Here is a 12822-nt window from a genome sequence, read left to right on the forward strand (position 1 = left end):
CTTCACTTCATAAGTCCCTAGGGGTCAGACGTACATATTTTATGAAATTGCCGTTGCAATTTATGCTTACTGAAATATGTGATATTCAGATATTATGAAAAAAAAAACATAATAAAATTTGATCATTCTTTTTATTTTTGGAGAAATTCACAATGCATACCCTTTTTAAATTTTGTATATATACATAAGTAGTTTTTTTCCAAAGATGTGGCTAAATGAGATTGCTTTAAGCACACAATCATCCACATTGCACATTTAAACAGTACACATCTATAAATTCAATTTACCTTTAAGTCATCTCACCAGGGATTTGATACCATTGGTGCTTATTGAGATGCTGTCAAATCCCACAAAAAGAAAAAATATTAGAGATTTTTATGACACAGAAGTGTGAAGTTTATGCATTACATATTCCACACATTGCCTCACACATTAAAATCCTTTTCCCTGGCTGATAATGCTCAAAGCTGATTAAGTAAGAATAAATGTCTATATTAGGATGGCTTGTCAGCTGTGCTTTGTAGCATCATAGTTATTTCCAGTTCTCTTCACAATTTTGGGAATCCACTCCTCAGAGAGGACATTAAGCCGTAGGTCCTCTGGTTGATTGCTTACATGCATTCATGCTTTCTTAGCAATAAGGTAAAAAATCAAAACCATTTACCATTTTTCATAAAGATAGTGAGCCTTCAATACAAATACATCATTTGAAAATTTTCTTCTATGCCATATTGGTGAAGAATGAATTATTTCACTGATATCTCGGTAAAAAACAAAAAAACAACATGGAATCAACTACTGGTAATACCAAAAATGCCCAAAACCTACAAGCTAATATCAGCATTAATATTATCAAATGGTTATATGTTATATTTTATTCGCATATTGCAGTGGCTGATTTCCTCATGTTATAAACTGAATACTTAACTTACACAAAAGTTTAAACCCTTAACCTGCCATCTACTGAACACTGCAATAACCATAGGTTTTGTACAGGGACCAACTGGTTCCAGTAGTTGATGGGTTAACCTAGGTCAGAGCAATTGATGGAGCTTCACCTCGGTCAGGTATCAACACCAACAGTGCCATGAGTGGCAATCCCAACAGATAGTCACAATGACCCTTTCTTGGGATCACAAAGCTTCACAATTCTCCGTGCAGAAATCAAGTCTAAAACGCGGTCAAACCAGGTTTGGTTTCCGTTGAAAAGTTTTCCCCATCAACACAGGTATTACAAAAAGCCGTTCATAACGACCACCTGTTCATGAAAACTATCTTTCAATGCATGACGTTTACTCTTCAACAACAATCATGCATTCATAAGTTTGAATGCCACGAAGTGCTATGAGTTACATATTTTTTTTCACTGTTATTTTGGATAAGGGCTAAACCTTGGATGACAGGAAAGGTTAGAAAAGAATCACTTTGGTTGAAATCATGGGTGACAGGGAAATAGCATCGAGATTGGTCGGACGACGATGAGGATGATGAAGACGCCTTCAATCATTGTATTTATTGATCAACAGGCAGACAGGTTGTTTTCTTGCAAGTATATTGGTCGGACAATGAGGATGATGAAGACGCCCTCAATCATCGTATTCATTGGTGATAAACAGGCAGACAGGTTGTTTTCTTGCGAGTATATTGGTTGGACGGTGACGATGATGAAGACACCTTCAATCATCATATTCATGGATGATGAACTGGTAGACGAAGGTTGCTTTCTTTCGAGTGATCTGTTGTCTGTTTGTGGTCCTGTTCCTAACGGACGCATCTTCCTTCTCTTTGTCTTCTGGTGGACAGCGCAGGAAGAGCTCCCCAAATATGGTTGCTGTGGGGATAATAAAAAGATTAATAATAATAATATAGGATTTGTGCAGCCCACATATCCACCTTGCTAGGTGCACAAGTCGCTCTTACATTACCCCAGCTAAGCTTGTCTATCGATTCCGGTGCTCACAGATTTTTGAGGATTACTTCCTACCGATATCCATTTACCTCACCTGGGTTGAGTGCAGCACAATGTGGGTAAATTTCTTGCTGAAGGAAAACACACCATGGCTCGGAATCGAACCAACGTCCCTCAGAATGAAAGTTGACTCCTCACTACTAGAACACAATGCCCCCACACAAGAGGTGAAAGAAGACAGAATAATAATTGAGTTGAATGGAATTCTTGCCAGTGACATCAGGGCATCTTCTTACAAAGAGTAGTGATTGATCCAATCAATTACAACTATGGAGAGCCAGCAACGGCAACATCTAAAATGCATGTTTGTTCAAAATGCTTCCTAGACAGGATGTAGATTAATATACTCATCACTGTCATAACAACTCAATGTACTTCTCCTAGTTTACAAAAGACATTGTGCAAATTTCATACAGGAAAAATTACGACAATGAATTTCCATATACTAAATAGGTTCATTATTGCGGATTGAAATAATTGCTAGAGGGTATTCATTTGTCTCGCAATCTACGATGGTCAACAAGGAAATTCGTGATCACTCTCAAAAAGTGTTCACTGGCTTTCTAGGAAATTCGTGATCACTCTCGCAAAAAATGTTCACTAGCTTACAAGTTCACGAGCTTTCGAGTGCCGCTGCAACTCTTTATCAAGTGACACGGATTGTCCGATATCGTACTCTTATTTATACTAACCTCCAAGACCGTACGCACAAACGCGAGAACAATAGGTGGGCACTGATCCGTTGTGTGATTGGATACCCTCTAGCGATAATTTCCATATAGTTGGGGTTGATCAGATTAATCACATCTCTCTGCAAGATGGGACCTAGATGGCTATTTCTAAGTCGGAGTGACTTAGTGATTTAGTGTGGGTGTACAAGTTGCCATATATTTTTTATTCAAAATTCCTAGTTTCACATACCATTGCATTTTAAAGTTTTTATGATGGTTGTCTTTAGAATTTACAAAAATAAAACCCACGTTATATCTGTTGAGGGCTATCTCTTTACTTTGACTTTCAACTTATACATAAGCAATTGGGTAATTTTTCTTGTCAATTAATTTGTTCAGTTTCTATGTATTTATCAGTTTCATTTTCTGTATTGGTTAGGTTGTTCAATATTCAATGTGCACCTTGAGTGTCATTATCGACATGTGCACAAAATAAATCTTGATCTTACCTAATGTTTTGGCATCAAGTCTGTTGTCATCGCTGTGCATGAGTAGCTCACGTATTAACGCTGTCAGGTATTTGAAGACATTCCTGTGACACCTTGGTAGTTGTTTCATGATCTACATTGTAAGTGTGATGAAAATTATATCATACATAGATATTGGATTAAACACATTTCACTCAAGATCATGCATGGACATTTTCATAAGACAATCATACCTAAACATAGCCCCATTTTTCTCTACTTATACTGAACTTCACAAACTACTGAAGCAATGGCAATTTGAAAGCACTACTCTTTTCATATTTGAACTGTAAAACAGTGCAAATTATTCCAGGAAGTTCTCACAGATAGAAGTAAAATGTACATACTAGAATTTCCCATTTGTCGACCCTCCTGCACTTAGTTGCCATACCAGCAACTGTCCCAGTGTCATGACATTGTGGCCAGTAACTACCACCAAAATACATTTATGAAAATTTCCCTTTTAGAAAATTAATCTATTTCTTTTAACTTTTGCTTGTCAGAAGACTTGTAACCAGTATGGATTCCAACTACTACAATTCACTAGAATAGACAACCTTATTACAAATACATCACATTTATCTCTTATTCTAATAAGAAATCTTATGACTAGGCTGTTCCATAAAATAATCAATTCTTTAGCGCCTCAGACAAGCCATGAGAACTTGAGAGCAATACAACTATTCATATAAACTAAAAAAGGGAGATAGATCACTTCAGGAAGATCCCATATATAGGGCATTGGACATACATTCATATTTTCTGGAATTGCCCTACATGTAAATGTGACTGGTAAAATGTTGGTATTAATAATAAACTCACTCACCTGCTTGCACAAGGTAAAGTTGTTGGCACCATCAAGGCATTTCTGATAGAATTTGTATGGAATGACTGGTTCCCTGAGACTAGCCAGGAACACTAGAAGAGATTCTGCTACTGAATGGATACTGCCAGCTGTAGGTTTTATTCAAGGTCAAACGTCAAGGAACAAACAAGGTCAACTTAAACCTGTAACCCATTGAGCCCTATTAAAGTCTGAGTTAGTTAACTTGGGCAGGGTCAATGTCCAGTGCCAGTCACACAGAAACGTTAGTCTAACAGTGAGCCAAGTCACATCTTTCAAACTGTGAAGTCAAAACATTTATTTCAGTGTGCAAGTAGTGCACTGTTGTAACATTAGGCATCGCTGCCACATTACCAGTTGTGACAAGGTCTCTCTCGGCACATTGTTAGCACTAACGTTTCTGTGTGGTCTGTACAGACCTATAATGTCATAGTAAAAGTAATCTTATTGAGCATAATGAATATCTGAATCTTCTGTTTGAATGATGCTTGTACGAACATGAAATATACCAACGTGGTCAGGATTAGAATATGATGAATGTTTGACTTTACAAAAGTTAAGGTAGCCATAAAGTTTGCCATAATCAAGTAGAACTGGAATGAACAAGATCAGATAAAAAAGCAATTCCCTCCCCTTATTATCAAAGTGTTACTGTTTTTACGATAGTAAGTAGAAAGTCAGGATACATATCAGATATACAAACTAAACCGTTTGGTGAGAGGATTAAATTGCCCATGATGAATTACACCATGCAGGTAATGTGGTATATTTCTACCAGTAAACGGAAGTGTAACAATGTTAACAAGTTATGAGTCAATGTTAAGGATACGGATCTCTTCTGGAAAGCCTGTATCAAGGAAGTCTCTGATGGCTAGTACTTCAGAATGAAGACCTTCTTGACCAAACAAGTTCTCCTAGAAAGGAAGAAAAATTACCAAATAAAGAATTTGGTAATACTTCACTACATTTGGACCCTAGTCCTTACATTTTATTGCGTTACACCCTATAAAAAAATAACAATAAGAACAACAACAACAAGAAACAACAACAATAATAATAATAATAAACAGTTCTTGGATAGCACATATCACATTATGACTGTATCATCTCTATGCACTTCCAAAGGACTCGGATATTATCATACTGGCTTTAGCTTGGTGGCAGTAATTATTTACAGTGAACAAGTATTTCAAGGAATTAATTCCTCCTACCAGGTACTAATTCACCTCACCTGGGTGGAAGGCAGCACAATGTGGATAATTTCTTGCCAAAGAAAACTATGCCATGGGTGAGATTTGAACCCACGACCTTCTATTTCAAAGTTCTGAGACTAATCCACTGGGCCACGACACTCCATTCAAAGGTGAATTTATTTCACTTGTTTGAATTTGACAAAAAGCCTGAAGCAGAACTGAATTCTATTCCTAGAGTAATAATGATGATATTGCTGCTTTTACTAACCTCCAGACATCAAACTTAAAACAAAGAATGTGATTCAAGATTAAGTACCTTGTGAATTCCATTCCTGAATAAATAATCAACCAGCATCCAAATTTCTTTAGGAATGTCATAACTCTGGAAATCTGCACTTGATGTCTTCTGCGTAGAAGTTGGATTGGTTTCCTATAAAAAAAGTTTGAGAGTTCTGTCACATTTGGTTATTCATGTCCAAACCACTAATGGAGTTAAGAGTAATGATTACAAAAACTTTTTTTTTAAGAAATAAGTGGTGCAATATGAATGTGGTGATTCATTATCACCATCACCATCAAATCTTCACCCTCATCACTATCATCATTGACTTCATCACAACCACCACCACCAATACCATCATCATCTTCATCTTCACCACCACCATCATCATCCTCCTCCTCATCTTGTCAACATCATCCTCATTATCACCACTACCATCATCATCATCCTTGTTTGTTATCATCATGATCATCCTCACTGTCACATCATGATCATGAAAATCATTGTTGTCTTCATCATCATCATCATCACATCGCTTTGTCATATCTGTTTATTGTACTTCATGAATTTTTGTAAATTGACCCTTTCAGCTTGTGCTGCTGGTTAATTTTTATGTGCATATATACCAATAAATAAATAAATCATCATCATCATCACCATCATCATCATCACTATCATCATTATCATCATCATCATCATCATCACTATCTCTATCACTACCATCACTACCACCATCATCAAAATGTTAGCCCTCATTATAATCATCACCACCACCATCACCATGACACCACCACCACTACCACCATCATCACCACCACCACCATGACACCACCACCACCACCACCATTATCATCATCACCACCACCATCATCACCACCACCATCACCATGACACCACCACCACCACCACCATCATCATCATCACCACCACCATCACCACCACCGCCATCACCATGACACTACCATCACCACCACCATCATCAAACCCAACCCCAAACTCACCAGATCCACCACCTGCTTTGGCGTCATCTCATGTATAGGTTCGTGCATCCTCACTAGACCTTCTAATGAAGCTCCAAAGCTACTTGGTCTGTAGCTACCTGTTACTGTGATGTGCATTGAAGCAGTCAAGGATCACATCTATTCACTGATTAAACTTTTCATGCTTTGAAGGGTCAATGAAGGATTCACAACAATCCCCAAATCAAAGGATAAAAGAGTAATGATAATGCTTTTTTTAAATGATAATAAGAGATTTAAACTTATAATTTTCAAAGTGTTATTTTTCATACATCATTTGCAATCTGCTTTCACATTATGTTGTGTATCATACAGTAAATTGCATAAAAAACTTTCACATAAATATGAAATTAAATGAAATAAGGTTGAATGTGACAAATTCTGATAGAAATTTTTCTTCAAATAAAGGTAGCAATTTTCATTATTACATAGAATATTTGAGTCAAAAGGAATAGATGCATATAACATCCTTAGATTCCAGCAAATTGTATGTAAAAAACATTTAATGCATAATACAATTTCAAACATAATCAAGCCTATCCAAGCGATGTTTAGAATTCAATTATTTTCAAAAGGAACCGGAGGATGTATCATTGGCAAAAACAATTTCAAAATGCTGCAAAAAATTCACTGATGGCATCTCTAACAAATGACTATTTAAACCAATGTTTGATTGAAAAGGATATATAGTAGTCTTTGCCATTCTCCAGATGTAGAATGAGAATATCCTCTACAGTGTCTTTGCCTGCATTGAATGCTGCTGCAGTGTTCTTATCGATGAATGCTCTCAGCTTCACCTCTATCATGTCACCTGAAAACAGAGATTGTAAACAAGGAGAAGTTTAAATTCAATCATTGTTTTGCTCAATTATTGGTCGTCCAAGTGTAAAACATTTGTTCAGGGAAGCGTTCAATGAAAGGACTTGTCGGACGTTTTATCCGACAATTCCTATTTTATCTGAAAGTTACAATAGTAACAGTACCTCTCAGCCAATCAACATCTGAGAAAGATGTCAGATCTGACAACTTGTCGGATGAAAATGTTGATGAAACACTCCCCGGGGAGCGTTTCAACATTTTTGTCCGACAAGTTCTTAGGTCCGACAACTATCTTTGATTATGATTGGCTGAGAGGCACTGCTACCATAGTAACTGTAAGATGAAACATCACTTGTCGGATAAAATGTCTGACAAAACGCTCCCCAGGACATCACATTCTGTGTTGGCAAAATGATATCACTCTATGATAAATTTTATTAGAATGAAAAATTCAGTTTTCTTTTTAAAATGAAGGAATTTTATTATTTTGTGACTATCTTTCAAATCAGAAAGGTGCTGTATATTCATATCTTTATCTACATGCATATGTAAATAGTACTAGGAGAATACCACTTATACATTGTGCATAATAAACAGGATAATATTCTATGTGTTCTTTACAATAGACATTTTAGCTTGTTGAAAAGTATATACTATGCTTACTTAAAGAGAAATATGTGAACTTTTATATACATTTCAGTAGTTTATAATTGTTTACAGATACTCCTTGAATATATTTTGCATATTCTCCTTTTTCAGTGCTGACTATACTCTTTCCCAATCTTCATGATTTACTATAGATTTGTACAATTTGGATTAATGAAGAGAAGTAACTCTTGTAATTGAAAGCTACAAAAGATAATGCCATACATTTATGAATCATCCAACTTGGCTACACCACTAAATTAATATCACTACCCCTAGATTGCATGAGGATTTACTGACCTGGCAACATGAATGTTGATTGTGGTTCTACCTTGAGCCATGGTTTACAAGGTGATTTATCGTCCAGCTTGGCTACAAACTCCACCATAGTATTGACCTGACCGGTGTTTGCCACTTCAACCGTCTCAACTACTTCCTCCATGAAGCGGAGCTCACCTAGCTTCAACTGAAAAATAGGCAAGTAGCATACCGTATAATCTAAAGTTCGCACAAAGTTTACACTCGCTATTATTTTAGCCAGCACCATGAAAATTTGAGTTTGTAAAATGTAGCACATGAAAAAAAAAATTGGTAAATAAGAACTTGTAATTTGATGAATGAGTTTAAATCCTGAAAAAAATATGTATGCCAAGGTATTGGTTAATACAGTAATCATGATCAACTTAATTATGTATCAGTGCATTTTTGCATCCGACTATGTATTTGCTACAGACAAATGTGGCTTATATATTGTATATTTCTTCTTTGTGATGACAAAGCTGTATCTCAAACTTTAGGGAAATACTTACTTGAATTCATTTTCAAACAGGGCTTAATCTATCAACAGATGTCCTGTCCAAGCCACATCTCTCAATCTTATAAAGTGTACCTGTTCCATTTCAAAAGGAAGACTATCTAAGCAGCGATATCTAAATTCAATTCTCTATTGAGCACGCTTACTTCATTTCTGCCCAGAGTAACTTGTGGTAATGCCTCGTTCTCTTGTCTGTCCAGTTTTCTAATTTCTTCCTCAACAACCTCACGGAACCTCTTCTCATCCACCACCTTCACCTAATAAAGCGAAAAAATATTGTGTTGGGAAAAAAAGAGTAACTATTTGAATTTTAGACCCTATTTGCACCCAATACATGCAATAATTAATTAAGCGGCATTAGATATAAACAGACAGACATTGAGGCTCATATTCCCCAAAGAGGTGTTAAATGTACCATGGTACGAAACTACAGACTAAGAAGATTTCACGTATTATCATGCTTAAATTAGGCACCCATTGCCAAAAGCTTGAATTTGTGATTAGACTTTTCTATATCATGAAATAAGCACAATTATGTATAAGCACAAATTTGCATAGTACATGGTTTTGTACCGTGGTACAATTGAAACCTCTTTTGAGCATAGGGGCCATAGACTGAATGTTCTGAAAAAGGGAAATTTGAAATCCATGAAGCAATGTTTTTCTAGACACAATACACATAACAAATTAGTTGAATATTACACCCGTGGACCTGAATACTGAGATCTAAAGCGCATCACAGACCAGCTTATTATTCTTTTTTTTAGGTTATGACCATAACAACCGAAATTAAAAATTCCAAATTAATTTCATCAAGTAGTTTATCTATCAAGACTAACATATCAGTACAAGAGTCTATTACAGACCACCTACTGTGTCATTACTCCCCCAGAAGAACACTAGACACACTTACCCCGATGTCATAGAGAGCACTGACTGGTTTGTGATCACTCAGTCTCAGTTTCATGTGACTCCTGTAAACCTTCTGGACGATGCGATCACCGCGGTGCAGGATCCGATCACACCACGCAGGCACACGCTGCTTCTCACTGTCAACAGAATGCAATGAGAGATCAATGAATAATACTTTGTGTGGAGCGTTGTGGCCCAGTGGATAAGTCTTCTGACTTTGAAACAGAGGGTTGTGGGTTCGAATCCCAACCATGGCGTTATTTCCTTCAGCAAGAAATTTATCCTCACTGTGCTGCACTCAACCCTGGTGAGGTGAATGGGTACCCGGCAGGATTAATTCCTTGAATGCATGAGCGCTGAAAGGCAGCTCGAGCTAAAGCCAGGGTATTAATAATAATAACGCGACTCAGAATAGAATATTTCTAGATAGATGGCGCGATATAAGTGCCTATTATTATTACTATTATTACCTTCATAAAAGCTCACATTCGTCAATGGACTTGATCTCAAAATATGCGCTGAATGATTAAAAGCGTAATAAATGTACAGAAGGTGCATGAACCATGGTTTCAACCCACTTACTCAAAACCACCTACATGTACAGGTGTGTACTAATGTTCAATTACAAAATGCCATAAAGATAAGTAAAACAGGCATGAAGGCCATCCACATTGATGAGTCAATCAACAGTTCAGGAGAAAACTTGTTAGTTGTGGTAACAATCTCAAAACGAGTTTGAACAAAATCCAATAATGGATTTTTATGAGCAAATAAATTGAAATTGAAGTTAAATTGAATAAAAATACCTCCAAATGTTTGTACATGTATGTATAATTAAAAAAAATATGCGCCAAATGTCTCTGAATGAAAATGTGTAATTGCTGAGAAATGAGCAAAAGCATGGTATTTCACTAAATGTCAGGTCTTTTTCCAAGCAATTGTAATTCCCAGTCCCACACATGCTTTTCTTCATTTGTGGTCTTCAGAGTTATTGATTTAGAGCTAAGATTTCACAATTTTTGGTTGAAAAACACAAATTGCATTGACTTTATACATGGAAGCACCTTTTTGAGCAAGTTTGGGTCTGACATGCACTTACAAAATGTTACGTAATTTTTGAACTGCATACCTGGTTCTAAAGCTTCATGATATAACTGTTTGCTGCAACTAAATTCAATTACCTCTAGGTAGTTAACAGACTATAACATGCTACATGTATTTGAGATCATCCTTACCTTGAATCCCATTCATCACTGCCAGAGTTGTACTTGTAGGTTGGACGGAATCCTATAGTAGCTTCCTCAAAGCCATTGAAAACACGAGACAGTTCCCTCTGTCTATTCAGCTGTCAAGGAATATAATGATGAAGAAAATATTATACAGACCTTGAAGTTGTATATTTTAAGGACAAGGAAACTTTTCCATTTATATATTACATTTACAGCACAAAGTGGAATTATGAGAGGGGCAGCAAGGCCAGTCAATCAGACATCCAAAGACACGTTGTGGCCATGGATTAATTTAAGCCCTGTGTAGACATTTCTGGGTTCTGTCTAACAAAGGCTTATGATTGATCCAATCAATCTCAACTATATGGAAGTCCATCTATACCATAATTTTTTCTCCAGGAAATTTGCACAATCTCCTCAGTAAACAAAGAGAATAACACCGAATCTTCAAGAGAATGATGAATGTATGAATGTACATCGTATCTAGAAAATATTTTGAACAGATTTGCATTATAGATGTTGACGTTGCTGGCCGTCCATAGTTGTGGTTGATCAGATCAATCGTAACTCTTCATAAGACGGGGTCATGTACATGTACACTTTTCTTTGAATATTTATTTCCCTCTTATCTTTCTATTTCTGTTTTTCTGTCTGTCTGTCTGTGCGTGTCTTTGTCTCTCTCCTTTACATCAGCTTTCCCAACAATATCAGCCTGTTTTGTCATCATGATTTCATTGTAAGTGCATTACAATAACCATGACTGCATTGAATAATACTTCTTCAATATCCTCCTTAATAATCCTTAAAAGAATTTGAAAACTCTAAATACTATTTCTCATCTCTCCCTAAACATGAATATTTCTTTCAATGATCTCTTACCTGATCCTGCACGAGTAGCTCTTTGAAGCGGTTGTTGTCTATCAGTGCTTTGACTGTATCAACATTAAGTTCATTGATCCTGTAATTCAGATCACCCATCCATATCACAACACTAGAGGTTCACAAAAAATAAAAGAGAATCATTGTAAAAATTAAAAGTAATGTGTGGGGAGAGGAGCAATATCATCTGAGAGGTACAGTAGAAAGGCGCTCTTTTATTTCTCATACAGTTTGCTTGTATGAAGTTGTGCTCAAAAGTTAGTGACACCCTTTAGAAAAAATGCACTCCTTCATGCTGAGTGTTGAATGTAGACAACAACACTACAATGTTCGCAGAGCCCAGAGAAACAAACTCTATTTAATGTAATATTTTATCACCTGAATTCTCAACCGATTATCTAAAACATAGCAGAACTTGAACACTCGAAACTATGTTCATTTTCGAGTGGGGTTCACTACCTTTTGAACAACACTGTATCATATTCATTTAAATCTTTACTTTCATACAGGACAACTACATCAGCTGGCTTAATACTCTGTTTTCACAGGAAGGTCCTGTTTAACAAATAATACTAGATAGAACTAAATGCACACGCATGTTGAAAGAAACTTCAGTTCGATAACCAAAAATGCAAGTCCTAAATGAGAGTCATCGCAAAAATTTGAGATAATGTCCGGTACAAAATTTAAAAGTACTGTTTAACGAAGTCAAGCTAAAATGAAATGCAGCATTTCGCACCATACATGTATAAACAAAACTAAACTAATGGATGTTGCAAGAAACAGATGTTCAATTAAAATCAAGTACAAGTCCCGAAATCAAGAGGAAGTACTTTGTTTGAAAGCAACATGGTAGTTGATTTAGATTCAAGTGCAACTGGTACTTTTTTGCAACGCCCCCAAATGCTTGATTTTTAGGCCTAACCCTTGATTGCGACGGATTATAATAGTAATAATATGATAAATTTGTATAGCGCAGCCACTATATAAATATACTCTACTGCGCTTAGGTTACTCCTAC

The 12822-nt window shown here is 36.3% G+C and overlaps 1 protein-coding gene across 1 annotated transcript in view; it reads right to left on the bottom strand.

Moving 5' to 3' along the window:
* Positions 1-210: 210 nt before the first annotated feature.
* LOC121413800 (inositol polyphosphate 5-phosphatase OCRL-like) overlaps positions 211-12822 on the bottom strand; it is a 36143-nt gene continuing 23531 nt past the window's right edge. The window contains 12 exon segments of the mRNA XM_041606757.1: positions 211-1831; positions 3150-3261; positions 3994-4121; positions 4841-4925; positions 5521-5634; positions 6486-6596; positions 7190-7314; positions 8268-8433; positions 8928-9038; positions 9695-9830; positions 10929-11038; positions 11802-11913. Coding sequence (XP_041462691.1) covers positions 1677-1831; positions 3150-3261; positions 3994-4121; positions 4841-4925; positions 5521-5634; positions 6486-6596; positions 7190-7314; positions 8268-8433; positions 8928-9038; positions 9695-9830; positions 10929-11038; positions 11802-11913 — 1465 coding nt within the window. The 3' untranslated portion in view covers positions 211-1676.

The sequence above is a fragment of the Lytechinus variegatus genome, chromosome 4, assembly GCF_018143015.1.
Source record: "Lytechinus variegatus isolate NC3 chromosome 4, Lvar_3.0, whole genome shotgun sequence".
Taxonomy (NCBI): domain Eukaryota; kingdom Metazoa; phylum Echinodermata; class Echinoidea; order Temnopleuroida; family Toxopneustidae; genus Lytechinus; species Lytechinus variegatus.